The 26,089-nt window shown below is 37.1% G+C and overlaps 1 protein-coding gene across 1 annotated transcript in view; it reads right to left on the reverse strand.

Moving 5' to 3' along the window:
- Positions 1-26,089, reverse strand: part of si:dkey-191m6.4 (rho GTPase-activating protein 22) — a 33,427-nt gene that overhangs the window by 4,906 nt on the left and 2,432 nt on the right. The window contains exons 2-8 of the mRNA XM_051914497.1: positions 19,716-19,915; positions 14,292-14,379; positions 6,317-6,439; positions 4,688-4,895; positions 4,479-4,611; positions 1,994-2,067; positions 1,789-1,910 (exon numbers count right to left, since the gene is read on the reverse strand). Coding sequence (XP_051770457.1) covers positions 1,789-1,910; positions 1,994-2,067; positions 4,479-4,611; positions 4,688-4,895; positions 6,317-6,439; positions 14,292-14,379; positions 19,716-19,915 — 948 coding nt within the window. The remainder of the gene's footprint in view (positions 1-1,788; positions 1,911-1,993; positions 2,068-4,478; positions 4,612-4,687; positions 4,896-6,316; positions 6,440-14,291; positions 14,380-19,715; positions 19,916-26,089) is intronic.

Raw genomic sequence — 26,089 nt, forward strand, 5'->3', positions numbered from 1 at the left:
ACTTCGGTAATCGATTTTATTTTAGTGCTGTCAAACGATTAATCGCATCCAAAATAAAAGTTTGTTCACATAATATATTTGTGTGTACTGTGTATATTTATTATATAAACACACACACACATACATGTATTTAAGAAATATATTATATATAAATTTATAAAACGGTTAGTTCCTGTCCTTGATTCTGATTCACGATAAAACGCGGCTATGACTGCTTCACTCAATGGTTCTGTGTATCACTACACAATACTCTTAGCAACGTAAACTGTATGTTCTCAGTTGATATTGTTCATTGAAGCTTACTGTATTATGTAGAAGAGTACTGTGAGAAAGAGATCGAGTGAGCGAGTTTATTACCTGCATTCAGATTTAGCATTTTCCTTCAGGTCAGTCTTATGTTCATAATAAAAAATCTGTTTAAATGCCCGCTGCAGTATCTTGTCCTTTTAACATTTAAGGGGTTTTCCCGTGACTGACAGCGCTAGTCAAAGCCTTTGTCAGTTGTGTCTTGTTCCGTTTTCACAAAATTCATTTTTTTCATTATAAAAGTCTTCGCTACTGACTGACACACTCATAAAGACAGTCTTTGCTGCCATCTAATGGCGTAATAATGTAACTGTTGCTGTTCACGATCAGGGACTATTTTTTCCGGCGGAAGGAAGGCTTTTAGTGATTTTACTTCATGAAAGTTGCATTGATGCATATTTTTTGGCTTTAATATTTGTATTGTGTGGTAACTGTTTTATAAAAGCAATAAGGTACTAGTGCTGTATCGTGAATAAGTCACAGCTGAAGGGGTTGCAGGTACTCCGCCTCGTGACTTATTCACGATACAGCACAGCCTCTCGTACCTTATTGCTTACATAAATATTATATATATATATAAATATAATATATTTTTGTTAAATATATTCATAATTAATATGTATATATAAATACACACATATGTATATATAAATACATGTATTTAAGAAATATTTACATGTATATTTATATATAATTTATATCAATATAAGTATTTTATATATAATATATTTTTGTTAAATATATACATGCATGTGTTTGTATTTATATATACATAATAAATATACACAGTACACACACACATATATTATGTAAACAAACTTTTATTTTGGACGTGATTATTCGCGATAAATCGTTTGACAGCACTATTTTATGTACATTATGGTTAGTTTGCTTATTTTTGTTGCATCATTTGTTCTTCAGGCAGAACTTAAGCTCTCTGTATAGTTTCACATTATAACATTTACCTTATTTTCAGAAAAATAAGTCGCACCTGACTAAGTCGCAGAGTCGTAATTGCATTAAGAGAAACTAAATTTTATTATTACATTAAAAAAAAAAAAAACTCTTATAAACATGTATTTATCCCTCACACCACAACAGATCCTTTAAATTTAACGGTATTCAGAACAGAATGTGAATGAAAAAATATAAGTATAAAACATACATAAATTATAGTGCCATTCATTATAAACAACATACTACTAAATATTTTAAATCCAAACAGAAACCTCCAAATTTGTAAGCAAATAATTAGTATATTTAAATGTACAAATAATATTAATGACTGTATCTAAAACAAATAAATAATAAATATTATTTAGTTTATATGTGTGATATATGCTCAAATATTTAGTAGTGCATATTAATAATTGCATTTATGCCACAAATATAAGCTGTTTTAGGCACAGCTGGTGCAACCGTCCCGCAGGTGTCCAGTTTTGTTCTACAAACTAATTGCTTTGAAATTCGATAAATGCTTACCTTCCATTATAGCTACTGGATCCTCCATTTTAGGACGAAGGATATTTGGTCCAAACACGGTGGCCAAGTTCTGCACACCCATTTTGTTTTCAATTGAGTGAGACTGCACCTCATCCAGAAATCTACAAAGATGGAGTTCACTTTGAGCACTGAACCATGAAAACGACTTACAAGAATGTGTCTAAAATGATTGTGTTGGACCTACTTGCATATATATTTCAGAAGGTTGTAATTGGCAGCTGGAAGCGTCGTCACTAGTTTCCCTAATTCTTGTATTCCCTGTGGAAACAAGTAAAATATGGTCACAGTGTCTTATGGTTGGAAATCAAGTGAAAATATTGATGTTTTTCCACATTTAATCGGAAACTCTGATTATGTGTATAATGTAATTAAATTTTGACTTCAGCTTCACGCATCTTCTGAATCTGTGCATCGCATCATGTCAGCTGTGAAATATGTGGGAGGAATATTGGCTAGCAAACAGCATACTGACTGTAACAGCTTTCTTATTTATGAGCACACAAACATATTTTTTGACAACATAACTGCAGAAATATTTTGCACCAATACCAGCAAACAGCTCAATACAAAACTCTATTCTATGAGCAACTACAGGTCAATTCATTCATATTGTTCCAACATAGCAGCTGTGGTCAAGTCTATTCAACACATCAGATTTGATTATAATAAGTATAAGTATTATTTTCTTATTTTTTGTTATTTTTTTTCACAACAAACAAGCATTTAAATTCCAAACTAACTATAAAGAGTGACAACTTAACTAAACGTTAGAAGTACATTTTAAGTACATTTTGACAAGTTTAATGTTTTCAACCCTTAATAATATTTTATTTAAAAAACAACAACAACACACATTATTCATAGACAGTGTTGGGTGTAATGCATTAATAAGTAATTACTTACTGTAATATAATTACTTTTCCCTTGAAAAAGTAAAGGATAACTCTTAATTTTTCTGTACTTAATTACTGTTACTTCTGTTGTAATTGCTTTAAATATTGTATAGAACAATTCTATTTAAAACAATAGTGGATTCACTGTCAAAATTTAACATCTAATGTTAACATGTATGCTTTTAATGTAACCTTCTAACTTTAAATACTTTGGTCAGTTCAAGAATAATTTATGCAATTTTATATTGTTTAATTGAAAGGATTAACAGAGCAGTTTCGTGTCTATCCTTCACTCTAAAAAATGCTGGGTTAAAAACAACCCAAGTTGGGTTGAAAATGGACAAACCCAGTGATTGGGTTGTTTTAACCCAGCAGTCAGGTTAAATGTTTGCCCAACGTGCTTACTTCAAAATATTGTTTAAAAATTACTAATATGGCTGGCTTAAAATATTTTAAAAATCAGACACATGATTACTAGAGGCAACAATAATAATCAAAAGGTGAACATTTATTAATAAGCAATTAATACACGTTTATTGTTTAATTATTATTCATTAAATGTATTAATAAGTGTTCGTTTCGAACATATTTTGGGTTCATTTTAAGTGAGCAATACAGTAATTTTTAAACAATAGTTTAATTTAATTAATTAATTAAATGAAACTACCCAGCAGGTTGAGCAAACATTTAACCCAACCTCTGTGTTAAAACAACCCATTCGCTGGGTTAAAACAACTCATTCGCTGGGTTAAAACAACCCAATCGCCGGGTTAAAACATCCCAATCTCTGGGTTAAAACAACCCATTCGCTGGGATAAACAATCCAATCTCTTGGTTAAAACAACTCAATCACTGGGTTAAAACAAACAACCCAATTGCTGGGTTAAAACAACTCAATCGCTGGGTTAAAACAAACAACCCAATTGCTGGGTTAAAACAACCCAATCTCTTGGTTAAAACAACTCAATCGCTGGGTTAAAACAACCCAATCGCTGGGTTAAAACATCCCAATCTCTGGGTTAAAACAACCCATTCGCTGGGTTAAAACAATCCATTCGCTGGGATAAACAACCCAATCTCTTGGTTAAAACAACTCAATCGCTGGGTTAAAACAACCCAAATGCTTGGTTAAAACAACTCAACCACTGGGTTAAAACAACCCAATCTCTTGGTTAAAACAACTCAATCGCTGGGTTAAAACAACCCAATTGCTGGGTTAAAACAACCCAATCGCTGGGTTAAAACAACCCAAATGCTTGGTTAAAACAACTCAACCACTGGGTTAAAACAACCTAATCAATGGGTTAAAACAACCCAATCGATGGGCTTGTCCATTCTAAAAACAATGGACAAACCCAGCAATTGGGTTGTTTTTTTTTTTTAGCCCAGCATTTTTTAGAGTGTTGTATTGTTCAACTGGTCAAATTTGATATATGATTTAGAAAGTGATTAGTAATAATGCAATACATTACAGAGAGAGTAATTAGTACAGTAATCTAATTACACTATTGATGATGTATAATTAGTTGCTAGTAATTACTTTTTTTTTTTCGAGTAACTTACCCAACACTGTTCATCATAATACAAAAACAACTGTGTTAATCATATCCAGGTTAAACACTTCATTCCACTCACCATTTGTGGAAAAAATAAACATATACTCTAGTTAAAGACACACTTGGATCATGTAGGTGTTTTCAAATACACCTAAATGTTGTTCCTTTAGTTTTACTTCTCTGCACTTCATAGATGTTCAGATATTATGCGGTCACCTACCTCCTCCTCATCTTTGGCCAGGAGCTGAGCACAAGTGAGGAAATCCTCATACTTGCAGAAGGGAACGACTGGCTCGGGCAGCTCCCTGAGATACAGCTTCAGCAGGGAAGCCACAGTGTGGACATCAGTGTTACTATAGATGGCAATTATAGGGTTAGTACCAACAGTTGGAGACAGTTTATTGGTTCCATGTCTTTGCTTGGAGGTACCTGTCAAACTGAGGTTTATCTCCACAGTCAAAGGCCTCTTGAAGCTCCTTAACGAGGTTAGCTTGGCCTGGCATCCGGAACAGGCCTTCTTCATCAAGCCCCTGTTCCCTAATGAAATCCACACACTGCTCAACCAAGAGAGGGGCGAGACGAGGACCAAACTTCCTTTCGTACTGGACGGTGTCCTCCAAACGCTGCCCAAATATGCCTGTAGAGAATATGACTCATTTTTAAAACCGATTCTTACACTGTATATGACCAGTCAAAACATGTGCCATGGCATTTACTCTACACTCTTAAAAAAAAGGTTCTTTGTTGGCATCAGTGTTTCCATGAAGAACCTTTAACATCCATCATGGAATCTTTCCATGTTCTTTAGCTTAGTAAAATGTTCTTAAAATGCTTCTTTTAAGATCTTTTCACTGAAAGGTTCTTTGGGGAACCCAAAATAACTATTCTATGGTATCACCGCACAAAACATTTAATTTTTTAAGAGTGTGAGGTAATTCAGGTAATACCGTTGTACATATTGGAGAAAAAACATAGAAGCCTATTAACTTAGTCATAGGCCAGTATGGATTTTTCAATAGCAGACCCCGATATTGACAACTAAAGAGCTAATTTACATACAGTATACTGATATATATGTGAAATGTGATGCTAAAACATTTTAGCAACATGCTAGCTAAGCTGAAGATTTTTTACACAATATTTACTTGAAATTCACTACAAATATGTATTATATATTTAATACCACTACCAAAACATTACAGTACTTTTGAAAATGCAGAATGGTAGTAAAAATCAGTTTGCGGTTACTGATCACGTGACTTTGTTCATGCCGTTTCACTCTTACCACACCTGCAGTTTTCTGACTGACAGCTTTACTCCACAAGACAGTACAGCAGCAAGAAGATTCACAGTTACAGTGGGCATCGAAGTATTTCAAAGAACGCGAAGTACAAAGAAGCACTCGTTTTTCACGTATATATTCTCTTTCCATCGATGTCCTGTCAGCGCATCCGGGTTCTCTCAGGTAATCTTGTTTGTGGTAGAAAGTGGCGCGAACTGCTATTGATGCGTTTCAACCGTACTAACGACAAGAATACCACACAGAAAGAATGTTTTGGTGTGGATATAGTCACTAAACTTGTCTTAATTTTAATCATATCGATCCAAACAAAATTTAAAAGCAAGGTTTTTAAGAATCCAGTTAATCTTGGCGTCAGTTTGGCGCGAGACGTTCCCGCCGGTTTTGAGACCACGGTAAGAAAATCTCTCTTTCGTGTTATTGTACGTCAGAAGATGTTGTTCAGCCTTTTACTGTTTAATCTGCTAATGGAAGTGGAGACACGTTGCCACATTGTCTCTAACTGAGAGCAGATAACTTGGACTTGCTTACATTACTTGTTTGAACTTTCTATTAATAACAGGCCCTTTGTAATTTAATCTCTGGATAGTGAGGCATCCTACTCTGCTCAGTGAGCTTAGACCATGTCTAGCCTATCATGTGAACATACTATCCAATGGCAGAGATAAGTAATCACAAGGGGTTTTCTAGCTATATAGTATGTTATTTAATGTGTGTCTTATATTGGTAGCTGTGCTTGAGGTCAACCTGGCATTTACCTCCTCCAAATGGAGCCCATATGACCCGTCTGATGGCCTTCACCCAGTCGTCCATGTCACTCTGGGAGTTGGCCATGAGCAGAAAAGACTCATGGCTCATCGCAGCCTTGTCTTTCTCACCAGCTGAGACAGAAATCAAGAGAGGCAATCTGTCAGATGATGGTATTACCTGTTTTTCACCACTACATCACTGTAGTTTATTTTGTGTTCATGCTAAATAATTTCTGCATAATTATGTTTACTGCAAAAGGCTAAACATGTAAATATTATTAAACACTACTGTTATTGCTAGCAACCAAGATTATTTGCCCAAGTATTGACACAAATTAGGATCTGTTGTTGCTTTCTAAATTAACTGAATATCATTGTTTGTTTGTTTTTTCCCCAAGATGGATTTAGATATATGTAATTAATTGTGCACACATAAAAATGTGAATCTGTATAAGGGTCATTGATGAATAAAGTTTTTAAAAGTGTAAAAAAACAAAAACATAATGGAGATATAATTAATTTTGAAGTTTTATTAAGTGTTAACAATGAGATTGTGGTTTTTATAATCAATTAACACTGCTTTTGTCCTTTTTTTTACAAGATGGACAAAACTTGTCACCAAAAAAGTCATTCGGTTTAACCAAAATTTCGGTTTTACCGAATGACACTTTTGTTATACCTAATCAGGATATTTTCAAACAATGCTAACAGGCTAATATATAGCTAGCTAGCAAAAGGACAATCAAACATTTTATATTTAGTACAAGTTTTTAAAATATTACAACATTTTTCATGTTTTATAGCGGTTGTACCGAATGACCTGATGTTTCGGGACATGTGTATGATCAAGTGAAAACATGAATTTTTCAAATAGTTAAAAGACCATGTGGTCCTTTGCAGGTGTCTGAATGATGTCACATGATATTGACCACATGATTTGATCCAGAATGGTTCCTTTATATTGGTTACTCCAAATGACATCAATGAAATTCATTTTTTGGGACATTCTTTCTCATAACAAAGCAACGACTTCTACACATAATTTTAATACCATTTTGCACTATGTTGATATACGATGTTATAAAATCATGCCAGAATAAAAAAATATATACATTTCTTACATTTTAATATATTTTAATCACAAATGAAATGGCTGTATTGGCCTTTGGACGGTTAAACCGAACGACCTTTTGAGACTTCAAAATCTTTAAAATACCTTTATATGTAGCAAAATATAATTAAAACCTTTTGGATTCAATAAAAGAGATCTAGTTGTACTATCTTACATACTTTGGATGTCATATCTTTGTTTTTTATTATTATTAAGTCCTTTGGACAACAAAATGACCCGTCATGTCATTGACCCATAAGCAGCATTCATTAAATAGTGCCGCTGTAAAGATTTTACTTTGAAATTATAAAGGGAAGTGTATATGTGCTGTAAGTGGTTATGTTTTTCACCATTTTCAGTCACCTTTTAGCAAGTTTTTATATGGTAATTTTGTTGTGTATCTCTTACTGGTAAATGTCATGTAGCAGGAAGGTATATTTCAGTAGTATTAGAGTAAAGTCTTTAGTATCAAACTGTGGTTCAATATATCTGGACAAGTCATAATAACTTAAAGCAGACCTAGAAAGAAAAGAAAGAGCCAAAGTAATACAGATATTTCCCAATGCCCATTAGCTTTGCAACAGTAAAGGATAAGAAGTAGAACAACCTCCATAATGGCTTCAGTTTAAAGTTTAACAATGATAAAGGCAAAATTAATATTCTGCCGGCCAGATAAAATGACTGAAGGAATAAATCACAAGATGATAAGTGTTCACAGCAGACTCGACTGAACTGACAAAACAAAGTACTGATGCAATTAAGATAAATAAGACAATCAGACCCAGCGAGACATCTGAGGCTAACGCTCTCACACAGAGTGGAAGCCGACTTGAAGGCATAATGAGGGCCCCTCATTTCTCACCATGGTGTGGCATTTTGTTTAGCATTCATGTCTCCTCAGGAAGTGTCAGAATGTCTGCTGATATTATGGGAGGGAAAAGAAAAATGGGCTTGTGGCAAAAGTATGCAGCAGTTATCTGATTAAGTGAATTCTGGGGACTTGTCTTTATTTAAGCTAATGAGACCATCCTCAAGCGTTGTACTTTGGTGACTATATCACCATTTGTTTTTAATTATTGGTATCTGACTGATAATGTAAGAGCTTATTTTTCCCAATTCAAACAGGAAACGTTTTCTATACACACTTGTCGGCATTCTGTAATAGGCCATTCACGTGATTCGTGCAAATCCGAGGAGTTTTTATTTGGGGTAGGGCGGTTATATGAATGCATATCTGAAGGAAACTGGCTTTTTTTTCATCTTACATCTGTTTGATGCCTGATAAAGTAGTTTATAAGAGCTGCTCTGCTTTATGTACAGGGGTAACCGCTGTATTTTTGCTTTTCCATAGGCACCACCTACTGTCAGAGAGTGAATCTGCCAATTTTGTTGAACATACATAATCATTTATTAGACTGAAATATGAGGTTTACCATTTTACAAAACCTTTTGTTTTTGTCAAAACCTCTATTATTTTAACTGTAAAGTTGTTTAAATCATAGTTTTTACAGTCATTTTACAGTTTAGGATGTTACCATAGACATTTGTGTTGGCTCAAATGTACTTTGCAACCTTAACAACATGTAGTTCTGTTCTAATATCAGAATTTTCTGAATTGCCCTATGAAATCAGTTTTATTTTTTTCTTAATTCAAATTTTTCCGTTTTAATTTTCTGGATTCCATTTATTTTCCAGTTTTAATTTTTCGGACTCCATTTTAATGGTTAAATTAAATTTTAGTAATTCAAAAGCATGTCTAATTTACTGAAATCATGATACTTACACAGTTTAACAACAAGTTTAACAAAAATTACGTTTCTTAGGACCCTATGAAATATGTTTTATTTTATTTAATTTTATTTTACCAAATTCTGTTTTCTGTTTTAAGTTTTCTGGATTCCATTTCAATGGTTTAATTAAATTTTAATAATCAAAAAGCATGTCTAATTAATTGAATTTATAAAAACAACAACATTTATTTATTTTTTTTATTTCATTTCTATGAATCAAATGAAGACATAAAACATTAATTTAATTTATCTTTTAATCATATGACATGAAAGAAACTTTTTTTGTCAAACAAAATGCTGCACAACAGAGCTTTACTGTTAAAATTAAAACATTGTTTTAATAATAATTTATTTTTATTATTATTATTAGTCTTAATATTATTATTACATTTGAGGTATAGCTAAATTCTACTGTACAACAGTAATATATTTCTGTCACAATTTCTTTAAGTTAAACCAAACTTTTATTTTGACGGGTTGTCGTGAAGACCTTAAAATTTCTGTGTGTTAATGATATGATGATAGTTTTTCTCAAATGAAATGGTAAAATGCTCATGAAGCGGCTCTGGAGATGAAGTTCATGCATTCATGTCCTCATATAGTGAGGTGGCAGAGGGTGAAAACACTGCAATCGTCTGCTTCAGTGTGTGTGTGTGGTAAATGAAACCGCACGTCTGCGCCATTCATTCACACAGAAACAGAACATTTGACTGAAGTATACTGACCTACTTTTTATTTATTCATCAAAAATTTAACAAATTCTGTGACATTCCGTGTTATACAGTAAATTCTGTTTTTATGACTGGATTCCACGATTCCGTCCGTGTTTTCTGCATCGTGGAAATCATAGGGCCCTACAAGAAACTTTTAGTCACCTTTTTCGCTGTTGCAGGTATGTGTATACTGTACAACAGTTACAAAAGTAAATGTTTCGATCTGACTTGTCATCGTAAATACTTGAAAATGGCATTCAAAAGGGTGTAGATTATTGGGTATATGATTATTGCCCATATTAAAAATAAAAAAAATACCAAACATTTCTATATTGTGGCATCTCTAATGCAACTGTTCTGTACGAAAATAACATCATCATGACCCAGCATTTCTAGCCCTTTGTAGATTTTTGTATTGACCCATACTCTAACAATGCTGTAACAGTATTTTAAAGAAAATGGTAGAAAATTATCATCACTTCGATTTCTAAGTGCACGAACAAAGGCATTACCTTGGGGTAGTGGTGGTTTGTGCCTCCGTGGCTTACAGCATCCCTGCCCCATGATGCACTTGAGGGATTGAGCTTGTATAGAAGACTAATGTTGTGCCATGTCTCTCACTCCAACAGATTGGCCATGAACCACAACACGGCACATGAAGTTCTCACACAACACAGAAGTCATGCTGTAGAGGTGTTTGCTTCGAACCATCATTTTCAGAAACAAATCTTCAATAAAACATTCTCACATCTCAAAAATCTGGATCACACTAGTCCATATGGTACGTCCTGGTGAGTAAAACCGGTGAGTAAAAAAAAGTACTTTTTTGTCTCAGTTCAGCTTAAGCAGCACCACTTCACTTCTGTTTCTCTCATTCCCACTGACTTCTCACGGTAGACTGACAGAAGGAGACGGCCTGCTCTGTTAGTCCTTTCTAAACACCTCACTGCACTTAAGCAAACAAACAGCACACCAGATGCATCAATCTCAGAGGGTCTGATACTTGGAGAAATCCTCACTAGCAGATAACTAACTAAATATCAACTTTGTGGAGGCAAGATGAAGCAAGCATGGGTTAGAAGATCCAGTGGCTTCCAGGACTGGAGTCCACGCAAACACAAAGCATGAAAATCTCCCAAAATAATGCCTTTTTTGTAGTAGCACTTGTCATTTATGTCCCTGCAATGAATGGTGCCATTGTTGCATATTTTTGGATTTTATTTTCCATAACATCCCAAACATCATAAAATTGCTTAAATGTTTCAGCGCAGTATGTTCTAGATGTTTCTGAATCTCAGTTATCCCTTGATTCAGTCTGTGCAGTTGTGTTTTCAGATCTTATTAATTTTCTGAGTCACAGCACATTCATTTCCATTTGTCATGTTATTGTTTGTTTTGCATGGAAAAGGTACATTGCCAATAAGATTGTTTGACCCAAAGGAGCTGAAGCATGCTGGTCAGGCGGAGACTGTGGTTAAGGGTTCTTCTCTGAGGAGGAGATGGTGTGTTGACTGATCTGGCATGAGAAAGTGTTGTTGGGGGCTGGGTAACTGCTGTGTGTTCAGCTATTTTATTTATTTTATTTGGTGCATTACTTAAGCTAACAGTTATCTAAATGTTTATGATGCACTTTAGGGGTGAAAAATGGATTCGCTGATACATCCTGATTCTTGAATGATTCTGGATTGATCTACAAAAATACATAATCATACTTTTAAATTAATTACTTAATTATTATTATTGAAAAAGTGGTCCACTTTAGACATTCTGCTATTCTGCTATAAGTAACTTTGCAACTACATGTCAACTAACTCTCATTAGAGTATTAGTAGACTGTGGTAGATGGTTCGGGTTAGTAGAATAAATTACATGTACATGTACAATAAAAAAAAAAAAACATGTACTTGTAAAGTTGCTTATAGTCAGTAGTATGTCTGTTAAAGGACCATCAAAATAAAGTGTTAGCAGATTCCTTGTCACATCTAAAATAGGTTGTTTGTCATGTGTTGTAATGCATTATACTTTCTAAAAGTTTAGCAATTAATTATGGAAGCCTGTTTCTGCCACAAAAAAAAAAAAAAAATTAAAAAGGTAATTCTGACTTTTTTTTTTTCGCAATTGTGAGTTTTTGTCATGCAATTCTGACTTTATAACTCACAATTCTGACTTTATATCTCGTAATTCTGACTTTATAACTCAATTCTGACTTTATAACCCGAATTCTGACTTTATAACTCATAATTCTGACTTTATAACTCAATTCTGACTTTATATCTCGCAATTCTGACTTTATAACTCACAATTCTGACTTTATAACCCGAATTCTGACTTTATAACTTGCAATTCTGACTTTATAACCCGAACTCTGACTTTATAACTCACAATTCTGACTTTATAACTCACAATTGTGACTTTATAACTTGCAATTCTGACTTTATAACTCACAATTCTGACTTTATAACTCAATTCTGACTTTATATCATGCAATTCTGACTTTATAACTCAATTCTGACTTTATATCATGCAATTCTGACTTTATGTCTTGCAATTCTGACTTTATAACTCGCAATTCTGACTTTATAACTCAATTCTGACTTTATATCATGCAATTCTGACTTTGTCTTGCAATTCTGACTTTATAACTTATAATTCTGACTTTATATTCTCGCAATTCTGACTTTATAACTCGCAATTCTGACTTTATATCACACATTTGTGAGTTTATATCTCAATTCTGAGAAAATTCAGAATTGTGAGATAAAAGGTCGCAATTACCTTTTTTATTTTTTATTTCATGGCGGAAACAAGCTTCCATAATTCATAAATAAGTATTATAACAGTTACAATTATTTCATTACAAGGCACAATTAATGCATTAAAATACTTTAATAATACATTATATCTAAGGCTTTAAATAAAGTGTTACCAAAATAGCACACATGAATAAACATTATAATTTTTCATATAATGTTATGTTATGTTATGTTATGTTATTTAGTTTATGTGCCTGAATATTTCCACCCCTAATATGCATTGCTCTGGAAAAGAATACACCAAAAACATGTTAACCAACAAGGGTTAGATTATATTTAACCAAGATCTGCACAGATTTATTTTTATTTTATTTTTATTCTTATTCTCCAGTTTTCTTTCTTTCTTTTTTTGGTCATATTGCTGTCTCTGATTTGAACAGACCACGGATGCATTTTCAGAGATATAAGAAATGCAAAATTTCCCATTTTAATATGATTAGCATGTGCAAGAGAGAGAAAGGGGGATATACATGAGGCACAGGATTTAGAGAGAATTTAATATCTTGTGAACACTCAGTGGATTTGGAGGGCATTTGGAGGTTGACTGCAGTTAGCTGAGCGATGTAGTTTATAGCACAGCTGTAATTAATTATTCTGATTTCTTTGCTATATTGTTAAAAAAAATTCACTGTGACCCCAACTGCATGTCTTCAAGAGCTCTGATGGGTGTCACACTGATGTGTTATTTACTTGTCATAAATAAAACAAACAGACACTCAGCATCAGTAAATCAGGCTGGGGCAAAATCACCCAAAATGAACCCTCTGTAATCAGTATTTTCTGAAAGACCCATTTGATTTTCTGACATTCAGAAACCATATAGACAGTAGCTAGGTTTCCATAACAGATTTGCGCAAAACTTTTGCAATATTTTCCAAATGTCGATAAAAAACTTGCGAAATGATGGTGTTTCCATTAACTGAAGTTATGCGACTAAAACTAAATTTTTTCCTCTCGTGATAAGTCATTCCAAAAATAATGCAGACGGATGTTAGTAGGTTTAAGTATATCCAGCCACTGCACTAGCCATTATTTTTAATCGAAGGAGATGTAGGTGTGTTATCCAAGCATTAATTGCAAGGAAAGCCCCTTATACTTGGGAGTGGACACGAATGAGGTGTTTCTGGGTGTTTCTCCCTCATATCTGCTTTGAGGTCTTGATAAAGTGTGGCATTTCTTTGTTGTTTAGAATCTAGTATTCTTTTGTCTTTTATGAGTTTAATGAAGAACTCTGTCTCATCTTTTGTCCAAACATACCGCGCCATCTTTAAAGAATTATCGACTTTTACGTACGCCAGGTGACCTGTAAATACGAAAAAACTGTTTCCATTGCATTTTTGCGAAATAATTTCTTTTTCGAATTGCCTGAAAAACCACCTCATGTGAGCATAACTTTTTTTGTGATATATGGGAGTTTTTGCGAAATTGACTGTGTTTCCATTGTGCATATTTTCAATTCACAATTTCAGTTTGCGCAATTTGAAGGGTAATGGAAATGCAGCTAGCATTACATGCTGGTTTCAGTATAGGACAGCATTGATTTGAAGATCTGCTCACCTGGCACAATCTCAAAAAGGTGTCGACCGGGTTCTTCTGGGTTGGCTGTCAGCTCGTTCACTTGGCTGCCCTTCAGTGAGATGCAGCCCTGCACAGATAAATAGATAGAAATGCATCACTTAACCTATATTGATCTATAAAATCAGTCAAACTTAATTACCATGCTCTTGTGAATGTAATTCTTTAATAATCATCAAGTAATCTTCTGGAAATGTGTAACCAGGCATTTTGAGTCTACTGAATTATCAAAAGCTTGAACATGGTGGTTTGCCATATCACACATTTTCTGAGTGCCTCCTTCAATTAGATAAACTAACTGAATCAATTCCAGAGATTATTCACCAGGGCGGCAAATTGTATGTAGATTCGGGGTCAGAATCTCCCCAGTGCTTTTAGCCAGGCAGCTAAATGTATTTGGCAATATTCAAAAATTCCTTGAATTCCTTTAATCCTAAAATGTTATTTGCAATGATATTTAACATTCTTTTCAGAAATTCAAATTCTTAAGTTTTGTCTTTAGAACATTCTTAAGAAATGTTAGCTGTATTCTTAAAGGGTTAGTTCACCCAAAAATGAAAATTCTGTCATTTATTACTCACCCTCATGTCGTTCCACACCCGTGAGACCTTCGTTCATTTTCGGAACACAAATTAAGATATTTTTGATAAAATCTGATGGCTCAGTGAGGCCTCCATTGCCAGCAAGATAATTAACACTTTCAAATGCCCAGAAAGGTACTATTTAAAACAGTTCATGTGACTGCAGTGGTTCAACCTTAATGTTATGAAGCAATGAGAATACTTTTAGTGCGCCAAAAAAACAAAATAACGACTTTATTCAACAATATCTAGTGATGGGCGATTTCAAAACACTGCTTCATGAAGCTTTGAAGCTTTACGAATCTTTTGTTTCGAATCAGTGGTTCAGAGCGTGTATCAAACTGCCAAAGTCACGCCCCCCAGTGGTGAACCATTGAAATTTCGAAACACTTATGATGTAATGAATCCTCATTATGCTCCGAACCACTGATTTGAAACAAAAGAGTCGTAAAGCTTCGAAGCTTCATGAAGCAGTGTTTTGAAATCGCCCATCGCTAGATGTTGTTGAATAAAGTCGTTATTTTGTTCTTTTGGCGCACAAAAAGTATTCTTGTCGCTTTATAATATTAAGGTTGAATCACTGTAGTCACATGAGCTGTTTTACATATGTCTTTAGTGTCTTTCTGGGCATCTGAATGTGTTAATTATCTTGCTGTCTATGGAGGCCTCACTGAGCCATTGGATTTTATCAAAAATATATTTAATTTGTGTTACGAAGATGAACAAAGGTCTTACGCTTGTGGAACGACATGAGAGTCAGTAATTTTTGTGTGAACTAACCCTTTAAGTAAGAAAATAAGAAGAAAAAAGGGAGTTTTTTGTTTAGTTGTGAACAACCATTTAAAAACCCATGATGCAAGTTCTGCACCGACCGCACACTGTTCAATACAGCCGGTCTCCGTTGCCTCCTTTTATCTCAGTGTGTGATTTGCTATGAGATTTGCCTACACAGCCCTTCCACTTTGAATCCCATTGATTAAAGGCAGGAAAAGTGGGTGGGATTGACATTTTCACACACATCCTGGCCAGCGCAGCATGAGCTCAGATTAATGGTGCTTGGATGAGTATTGACAGTCTGCTGTGATTGACGCAGTTCATCACACATATCAGTCTGACTGATGAGGATGGACGGTATTGATTGCTTAATATGAGATGATCATAAACCTGTTAAAAGCAATGTGCAAGCTTGGATTTTGGTGGCAATGTGAAACAACTGGGCATAAGTGGAATGATTCTTATGAGTCAGTTCCTTTTAGTGAATCAAATACAGTTTGTTGTGTTTCTCAATCTTTGATTATAGTGGTCTTAGTAGCATCTTTGTATGGTAGAGTTCCCTTTCGAGGGAACTCGCGCTGCATCCTTCAGGACACTTTGGGAACGCCTCCAGCGTGATTGCGTCTGATGCACGTCTGTCAACTAGTCCAATGGCGAGAGTGAACGTCAGGGGCGGGTGATGTCACGACCAGGAAAGGATACATACACATCCGGTAAGACCGGCTTCAGCTTTTTTGCCTCAGCAAAGCGCTCTATGTGAAACTGTCTGTCTTATTTATTGTTGTCTGTCCAGATATAGTACAGCTCAATTTTAAAACAGTTATTATGGCGTACCAAAAATTTAAACCGTGTGTTCCTCCCTGCTCTCACTTCCTTATGGGTGGGGATACACACGATTTATGTGTTATGTGTTTGAGAGCGGAGCATGTTCTTTCAGCCTTCGAGGGGGCTGAATGTGAGCATTGTGAAAATTTGCCACTCAGAACGCTCCGCTCCCGCCTCTCACTTTTCGAGAGAAGTGAGCTGGCTAGCGTTCCTCATGGCTCTAGACCCACTGCTGCTGAGGCAGCACGGAGAAAGATGTCATGGAGTTTGCAAATGGATTTATCGGAGGGGTTTGAGACGGGCGTGAGCTCTCTTTCTCAGCCTTCACCCGGTAGATCCATGGCCCCTTCTCTGGTGTTGGAAGCCGCCCAGCGGCTTCTTCCGCCCAGGGAGAGGGCTCGTCACTCGTCGCGGTAGATCCTGTTCTGAGGAGATGGATGTGCTGAGCGTCGATATGGGGGAAGAAGACTCGCCATCTCTTTCCCCAGCATATGAGGAGCTGGTGGAGGTGATCACTCGTGCTGTGTCTAAGTTAAGCATTGAATGGCCAGCCGAGAAACAGGGCGCTCATCCAGAACGCAAACTAGATGAGCGTTTCCTAACACCAAATAAATCACCTCCACCAAGGGGCCTTCCTTTCCTGATCTGCACGATGAGTTATCTAGATCATGGAAAAAGCCATACTCATCAAGACTTTTCAGCCCTCAAGTCAAACACTACTCAAATATAAGGGGGCTGAAAGAGTATGGCTATGGGGTGATGCCCCGGGTTTAACAGACGCTCGCGAGCTATCTGTCCCCGGTCTCAGCATCGTCCCTGAGGACCCTGCGCTTCCCGCTAAGCCACTAAAAGCTACATCAGGGCTAGTGGGTAAAGCATATATGGCAGCAGGTCAGACTGGCGCTTGTTTGCATGCAATGGCTATTTTACAAGCATACCAGGCTGACCTGCTGAAGGATTTGGATGGCGGAGAGGGGATTGGCCCAGATGCAGTTCAAGAACTGCGTCGAGCCACAGATCTCTGAGAGCCACCAAGGAGACCGCCAGAGCAATTGGGCGGTCTATGGCAGCCTTGGTGAGAGACACCTGTGGCTCAACCTGTCAGAAGTGAAAGAAAAAGACAGGGCCTTTCTCCACGATGCCCCGCTCGAGCCATCTGGCCTTTTCGGTGACGCTGTTAATTCGGTCGTCGACAGGTTTCAGGAATCCAAAAAGCAAGTGGAGGCGTTAAAAAAAAATGGCAATCTATATACCGGGGACCCAGAATATAGGAGCAGACATCCTGTCGAGACAGGGGCTGAGGCCAGGGGAATGGAGACTTCACCCCAAGGCGGTGAAGCTCATATGGGAGATTTATGGCCAAGCGGAAGTGCATCTGTTTGTGTCTCAGGATACGATGCGCTGTCCACCTTGGTTCTCCCTCACACATCCAGCTCCTCTCGGACTGGATGCCATGGTACAGATGTGGCCGAGGCTACATCTGTACATGTTTCCCCCAGTTGTTCTGCTCCCGGGAGTTCTGGAGAAAATTTGACGGGAAGGGATAAGTCTACTGCCAGTAGTGCCCTACTGGCTGACTCGGATATGATTTTCGGACTTTGTAGCTCTTCTCAATGGCACACATTGGAAGATTCCGATCAGGAGGGACCTTCTATCTCAGGCGGGGGGCATGATACTTCACCCCCGCCCATAAATGTGGAACCTGTGGGTTTGGCCTCTGAGGAGGCCCAATTCATAAAATCTGGTCTCTCAACTAAGGTTGTAGAGACCATTCTTCACTCCAGAGCTCCTTCCACAAGGAAACTATATGCCCTGAAGTGGAAACTTTTCACTTCTTGGTGTCATGAGCGACAGTTAGATCCAGTCAACTGCCCTATTGGTGCAGTGCTAGAGTTCTTACAAGATCGCTTTTCATTTGGGTTGACCCCATTTACACTGAAAGTGTATGTTTCAGCTATCTCTGCCTACCATGCCCATGTGGATGGTACCACTGTGGGGAAAAACCCGTTAATGACTCATTTCCTTCGTGGCACCCAGAGGCTGAGGCCTACACACGCACTAGGGTTCCTGCTTGGGATTTGGCGATTGAGTTAGAAGGTTTATCTGCAGCTCCGTTTGAGCCACTTGAATCCATCTCTGAAAAGTTTCTGACTTTAAAAACTGTTTTCCTTCTTGCCATTTCTTCCCTAAAGAGAGTAGGAGACCTTCAGGCCCTATCTGTATCTCCTACAGATAGGGCCTGAAAGGCCTGAGTTTGCACCAGGGATGGTCAAAGCATTCCTTTACCCTAAGCCGGGTTATATTCCTAAGGTTCTATGTTCCACGGCCTATAGTGCTGCAGGCTTCCTGTCCTCCTCCGTTCTTGAACCCAGACCAGAAGAAGTTGAATCTTGTGTGTCCAGTGTGAGCACTGGACACATATGTCCACAGAGCTGCCCTGTGGAAAAAATCAGATCAACTGTTTGTTTTGGACTGCACAACAGGGGACGTCCTGCGTCCAAACAAACAGTGAGTAAGTGGATAGTCGAGGCTATTTCACATGCCTATGAGGTCTCTGGTCAGCAGTGTCCTTTAGCTGTCAGAGCTCACTCTACCAGGAGTATGGCGGCCTCCAAGGCCTTAATTTCGGGGGTTTCCCTCAAAGAAGTTTGTGATGCGGCTGGCTGGTCTTCGCCACTCACATTTGTAAGATATTATGATCTTGACCTGGATGCAGCTCCAGGGTCTTTAGTGCTCATGTCTTAGTGTGCCACAGTTTCACACAGACAGGCATTTTGGAAGTACGCTGTTTTGGTATTTCGTTCCCAAAGTGTCCTGACGGACGCAGTGCGAGTTCCCTCGAAAGGGAACGTCTCAGGTTATGACTATAACCATAGTTCCCCGAGAAGGGAACGAGACGCTGCGTCACGTTGCCATACTCCCTGCATCCCTGTGATCGATTTGCTTCGGCAATTGAAGCTGAAGCCGGTCTTACCGGATGTGTATTTATCCTTTCCTGGTCGTGACATCACCTGCCCTTGACGTTCACTCTCGCCATTGGACTAGTTGGCAGACATGCATCAGACGCAATCACGCTGGAGGCGTTCCCAAAGTGTCCTGATGGATGCAGAGTCTCGTTCCCTTCTCAGGGAACCATGGTTATAGTCATGGTTTATATATTGTGTTACTGCATAGTCTTCTGGGCTTGTGAAGACAAATGCATGGAGGTCTGTAAAGCTGAACATACCTGTGGTTTGGTCTCCTCCTCATCCTTATAGAAGTAGAGATGGTCAGCACGCAGCACAAACCAGCGCAGCTGCCAATTCTTCATGATGCTCCTCTGCTTCTTCAGCCAGCCAGCCTTTAGCACCCCCTCTTGGAGACTTGGAGAGGTGGGTCGACATGAGCCACGTGATGGCTCTCCCATCACCATGCTCTTGGACCTGGCTGTAGGTGGTGAGAAGAGACGTACAAGTAAATAAGACTTCTCAAGACTTCTACGATTTAAGGATGACAAACACAGAAGCAGAGGGGAAAACTGTCATCATTTTCTCATGCTGTTCTTGTGTGGAACACAAAAGGAGAATTGTAGTCTGTTGTATGGCTTCAGAAGACTTCATGAGTCATACCAACCTCTTTTTATAAGAATTTTATGGTGCTTTTGTGTCTTTTTTGAAGCTGGACAGCTTCAGTCTCCATTCATGGCATAAATGCATGGAAAAAATGATCAGTAAGTTTCTTAAAAAATCCTCTTTGTGTTTCACGAACGATAGAAAGCTTCACCAAAAACATGTAGCAGGGGTAGGTGCTGAAGATGCTAAATATTCAGTGAATGATAAATCATTTTAGTATCATTGAGAGCAGTTATCATAAATAGGTATGAAACGGCTTCACAAGCAGTCTTTTTAACATCACAATATGGTTATTTCTGGTACAAATATTCAAATTATCACAGAAGTACAGGGATAAAAGTTGATAGTTCGGATATAAACACTAATGTCTACAGTAGCGATCAAAATAGAGCAAATCACCTTTTGAAAGTAACTTGGCGCTTCAAATAATGATTATATCCACTATACTGTTCTACCAGTAGGTGGCGATAAGTGACTGTTAAATTTATTTGTCATTGAATCATTCATTCAAGAGATATGTGTTTAAAAACACTGATTCATCCAGTAATGAAACAAGTGTTTATAAGTGAGTCATTGACAGTGTTGTGCAAGTTACTTCCAAACTGTAATACATTATAGATTACGTGTTACTGTTATTTAAAAGTAATTCCTTACCTTACAATATTACTGTCTCAGAATTATAATGCGTTACATTACTCCTGTATTACTTTTGACTTACTTTCACCAAAATAACTACAGAAGTATAACTTAACATTCTAAAATGACAAAATGTACTGCAGAGCATTTTACATCCAGTAGAGGGCGATATGATGTAGCATAATGACTGTGGGCTATCCAGGCTACTAACAATATAGCTTATAATTGGCAAAGTGAAGGCTCAAGACAATGCAAGAAAGTATGACAGACAGAATCACAAACTATCCAAGTCTGTTAAAAGTATGATAGAGGTATAAAGATTATCTGACTTGCGAATGTACAGTCTTCTTCTGGCATCTTCACCTATTAGCCGCTTTTCCACTGGCCAGCGCGAGCTCAGAGGCCAAAATCATGCCGCGTTTCCACTGTTGGACCAGTAGCCTCGCGGCCCTCCTGTAAAACCCGCCCTAAACACGCCTTCACTGGACTACGTCACACAATACAAAGTTACACCAGCGAGAGGGAGATGAATGAAATAAATCTCTAAACAAATATATCAGAAGCTGTCATTTAGTCTTTATTTACAAACTTGGACACCACACGCGGCTATTGACTGACCACGAACAGGTAATAGAACTTGCGGCATTTTTCATTCGTTAAAGTCCACTTTCTAATAAAAATTTCCTGATAATTTACTCACCCCCATGTCATCCAAGATGTCCATGTCCTTATAGTGGCCATGGCCCCAAACTGTTTAAGGTCAAAATTACAGTTTCAGTTTAGCTTCAAGGGGCTTTATCTAGCGAAACGATCGGTCGTATTCTTCAAAAAGCTTACGCTGAATGTCCTACACCTTCCCTATTCAACTTACGGAACGAACGCGGTGCCAGTTCTGTTTTTTCCGTAAGTTTAATAGGGAAGGTGTAGGACATTCAGCGTAAGCTTTTTGAAGAATACAGAATCGCGGTCTGGTGGAAGCACTTGTGATGCGATCATTTGTGTCTATAAAGCATATGCATTTTAATTTTTTAAAGAAAATGACCGATCGTTTCGCTAGATAAGACTCTTATTCCTCGTCTGGGATCATGTAAAGCCCTTTGAAGCTGCACTGAAACTGTAATTTTGACCTTCAACCGTTTGGGACCAATTGAAATCCACTATAAGGAGAATAACCCTGGAATGTTTTCATCAAAAACCTTAATTTCTTTTCGACTGAAGAAAGAAGGATATGGAAATCTTGGATGACATGGGGGTGAGTAAATTATCAGGACATTTTTATTAGAAAGTGGACTAATCCTTTAATGTCTCACGGTCTTGCTGTTTTTTTTTTTTTTTTTTGAACAATTACATTTTGGGCTAAAAGTGTGAACATGTACCGAGTAAAATATTACTGAAAATTGATTAGTAATGCCTTATACTACTGCGTTACAGCAAAAAGTAATATGTTACTGCAGTGCATTACTTTTGTAACGCGTTACTCCCAACACTGGTCATTGAATCATTCATTCAAACCGATTTTTAAAAAATAATTCATTCAAATTAATTAAACATTTTAAATAAACTGCAGCAATTAAAATTTTTACCTCTAGTAAATTACATTTGTTTAGTTGTCTGTTCAGAATTGTGAGAGAATCATGATCTCTGAAACGAAAAAAATCATGATTCTCAAATTATCCAGAATCGTGCAGTTTTATATATTTTAATTTAGTTAATATTTATTTTATTTCAAATAACAAAATGTTTGTAGTTCTTTGTTTGCTTTGTGTTCAGCTTCATCTCCTGCAGCAGAATACGAAGCATCATCCTTTTTAGTCAGTACCAGTTACCCTCTGGTAAATTTATCTGGGATTCTCCTCTATCAGTTGCTTGCCCAAAGGGAGTGAGTTCTCTTACTCTAATAGGATCTCCAGAGTGTAATTTAGTCAGAGGTGCACTTGATATAGAAACCTCTTCTGTTTGCGATTTCACATAATATACTGTAGAGATGCCAGCATTCTTTCGTAGTCAAACAAAGATTATTGGAGTATTACATATTCGGTAAAGGAATTAAATATATAAAAATATTTTGGGAAGTGAACAGATTTTGACTGATTTATCTGATTTTAAAATTTGGAAACAGGCCACATACGCAAACTGTGGTGCTCGAGGCTTCAGGCTGGACTACGAACAATCTGTCACCATGGATAATTGATAGGAGTCAGTCCAGCAAACACATTGGTCCAGCACAAGTCATCTTATGCCTTTGGGCTGTAGAGTCAAAATCAATGCTTGTCTGGCTTTTTTAATATTATTTTTCACTCCCAATCCACTGGTGAGTGTCTCTAAAAGTCCCATTCATTTTCTCCATAGGGGAATTGATTTTGAATGGTAACTTACGAACCTTTAAAGACAGACCTACTGTGAGCTACATGGTTGTTAATAGATGGTATATGCTTTTGTTGAAGCAGTCAGTATACCTAAATATTTGTTTTTAATTTGGTTATGCTGTGTGCAGTGCTTCATGCGATTTTACCTCTTTTCCTCAGTAAACAGTCTTGTACCTTTGAGTTTTTGCCCAGATTTCAAATACTTTTTTGCTTCAAATCAAAGTTTGTAATGTTATGATTCACCTCGTAGCGGTTGGCTTGGTTCATTGCTTATAACTCTTTAACAAAGACTTTTTTTTAAAATCTCTATGGGAGAAATGAATAGGAAAAAATACATCACTAAATAAAGTGGGCGGGCACTGTTGCACTCTATTACATGGTTCTTTGGAATACTTGCTTTTGATTGGTCACAGCAGCACAACTGTTTTTATATAATGACGCTAAATTGTATAATTGACCACTGTCCCGAAGTTTTTTACAACATAGCCATGTAAGATCTCTCGTATCACTCTGCAGTATGTGGAAGCCTTGAAGAAAAAACCAAACATTTTTTGAATTACCACCCTTTCTCTTTTCTCTTTTCCTTCTGTGTGTAACAACAAAAACAGTCTGAACATTCAAATTTTCCCCAAAATTCAGAGGAAGGAATTTCCACCTTTTTGTTGCAGACTTTTTATGTATACTTTGCCGTCTCCACTAGAATGAAATGTTTACTAGAAGTTGGAGGTACTGAGTCAGACTCTTAGTGAGACAAATGTGTGATGGCTGCTGGGTCTGTCTCCAATGGCCTTTTCCATAATGTCTCCTCGTCATCAGAGCTGCAGGCTTCTTGATTGTATTAGCTGTGTCTATGGGTGTGGTGGGTTCAGTACCAATGCTCTGTCTAATGGTGACCAGAGGAAGAGATGGTCTGCGTTGGTAGAACAAGGGGTTTCTGCATGTCTTACTCGACATGGTTATGATATATAAGTAGAACTTCCTGATTGGTAAAACTGCCAACATTTAGCTACCACTATATACAATTGTAGTTAGCCATCTTAAAGTTATAAGTCATAATAATTGGTCTTGTTCTGCTGTGTGAGATATTCTGTAATTCATATTCTGCAGCTCTAACCCTGAACTTGATAAATACGATATTTAACATTCTTCACTCAATAAATTGTATTTCTGTGAATATTTTGCAGAAATGGAACCTTTTGGCTTTGATGTTTTTAGCAGAAATACAAACATTCAATGTTTTAAAACCTTCCCTCAAAGCTGTAAATTGGTGGACTTCATGACAGAATAATTTTCACTGCACTCTGGTTTACACAAATGTTTTGTGCCAATCAGTTTTTAAAAGGATTGAGCATTTCAGTGCTGAAGTCAATTGGAACAGAGTGCAGACACCCAGAGTGCAAATCTCTCTACACGATGATTCATACCTTCCCACTTTGTCAGGGGCGTTTCTAGGATGTGGTCACCAAAACTGCCTGTTTTGGCACGGTGGGGATCAACTCTGAGAATAGTTGCCTCTAAAGTTGCAATTAAAATAGTGGAAAGAATGTTTTCAAGTTGTGCATGATGACAGTGGCATATAAATTTGGCACCTTAGATAAACTTCACCTCAGATTAAGGTTAGTAACTATAAGACAACCTAGAGCAGGGGTTTACAAACTGTTTAATCCCATGAACCCCTAAATGTGATGGACCCCCTTCCAAAATTATAAAGGCTGCTGCATTTAAGGAAAATAGGGGTGATATTATATGTAGGGGTTCAAGTGCGTAGCGCTGAAACACTGTTGTAATTGTTAAAATTTCCAAAGATCAGCATTCTCCCTTAAAAGTGATCAGGCAGACCAAACCGTAAGTCGTAGAGACTTGAAACTTTGAGGGCTGGTAGTACTCACACCGTCTACAACGTCACCAAGGCTCGCCCCGATTGGCCTGACGGGGGCGCTACAGCAGTGAAAAGCATGAAATTGCTCATAACTTCTAAACCATTAGGCGTAGGCTCAAGATTGTCGATTCAATCAAAATTTTTGGGTATTTTGGATTTTTTGAAAAACCTACTTTTGCAAACTAGTCCTGGGTTTTTGGCCCAATCGGAATCAAATGAGTGCAGCAAGATTCTCTGGAGTCTGATTGTCAATAAATATCCAAAAAAAGTTGAAATTCCGATTCACGGCCGCCAAAACGTTCGAAGTGGGCAGAGACACTTTCTACTAAGATTGCTATAACTTGTGAACAGAATGAGATATTTTCATCAAACTCGGCACACATATGTAAGAGCTCATTCTGTGGTCGTGTGAAAAAGGACACAGCAACTGGCCACTTTGTGGTGCTACAACATGAATAAAACTTAAAAATGGCTATAGCTACTCAACCCGAAGTCTGATTGACTTGAAAATTGGCATGCGGTATCTGTCCAAGGTGCCGAGACTGCCTTTGAGGACATTCACGTATCTTGAAAAATGCAGCCGGCAGTGGCCAATGAAGTTTGAGCAGCTATCAGACAAGGTTAACGGAGGCCGATCGGAACGAAACCCACTGGGTCTGTTTGGGCCTGTTGAGAAATTCTCATTCTGACCAACTCTAGGACCGCCGCTGTCCACCCGAATCATTCATTAAATATTGGAGATTATTTCAAAACTTTGCCGAACAACTCCTAGGTTTTTGGCTCAACCTCAATAACTGTTAAAAAGCTTTATAAACCATGGTAAATTGCCTGTATTGGCTGTAAATGGTTTTTCCATCTATGATCAAGATAGTTACAGGCTTGCTAATTAAAACATTATACCTTTTTACACGTGCTTAAAGACCTTAAAGTGCTTGAACCCCGTTTTTGCTGCTATATTGTATTATATGTTCTTTCCTAAATTAAATAATTAACTTTTATATTATTATACAAAAGAAAATTATATCTAAAAATTGTCTGTTCTATCTATCTGTCTATCTATCTATATATAATTAAAAAAAAAAAAAGATTGCATAGATTTTTTTATTAC

This window comes from Ctenopharyngodon idella, chromosome 12, assembly GCF_019924925.1.
Source record: "Ctenopharyngodon idella isolate HZGC_01 chromosome 12, HZGC01, whole genome shotgun sequence".
Taxonomy (NCBI): Eukaryota; Metazoa; Chordata; class Actinopteri; order Cypriniformes; family Xenocyprididae; genus Ctenopharyngodon; species Ctenopharyngodon idella.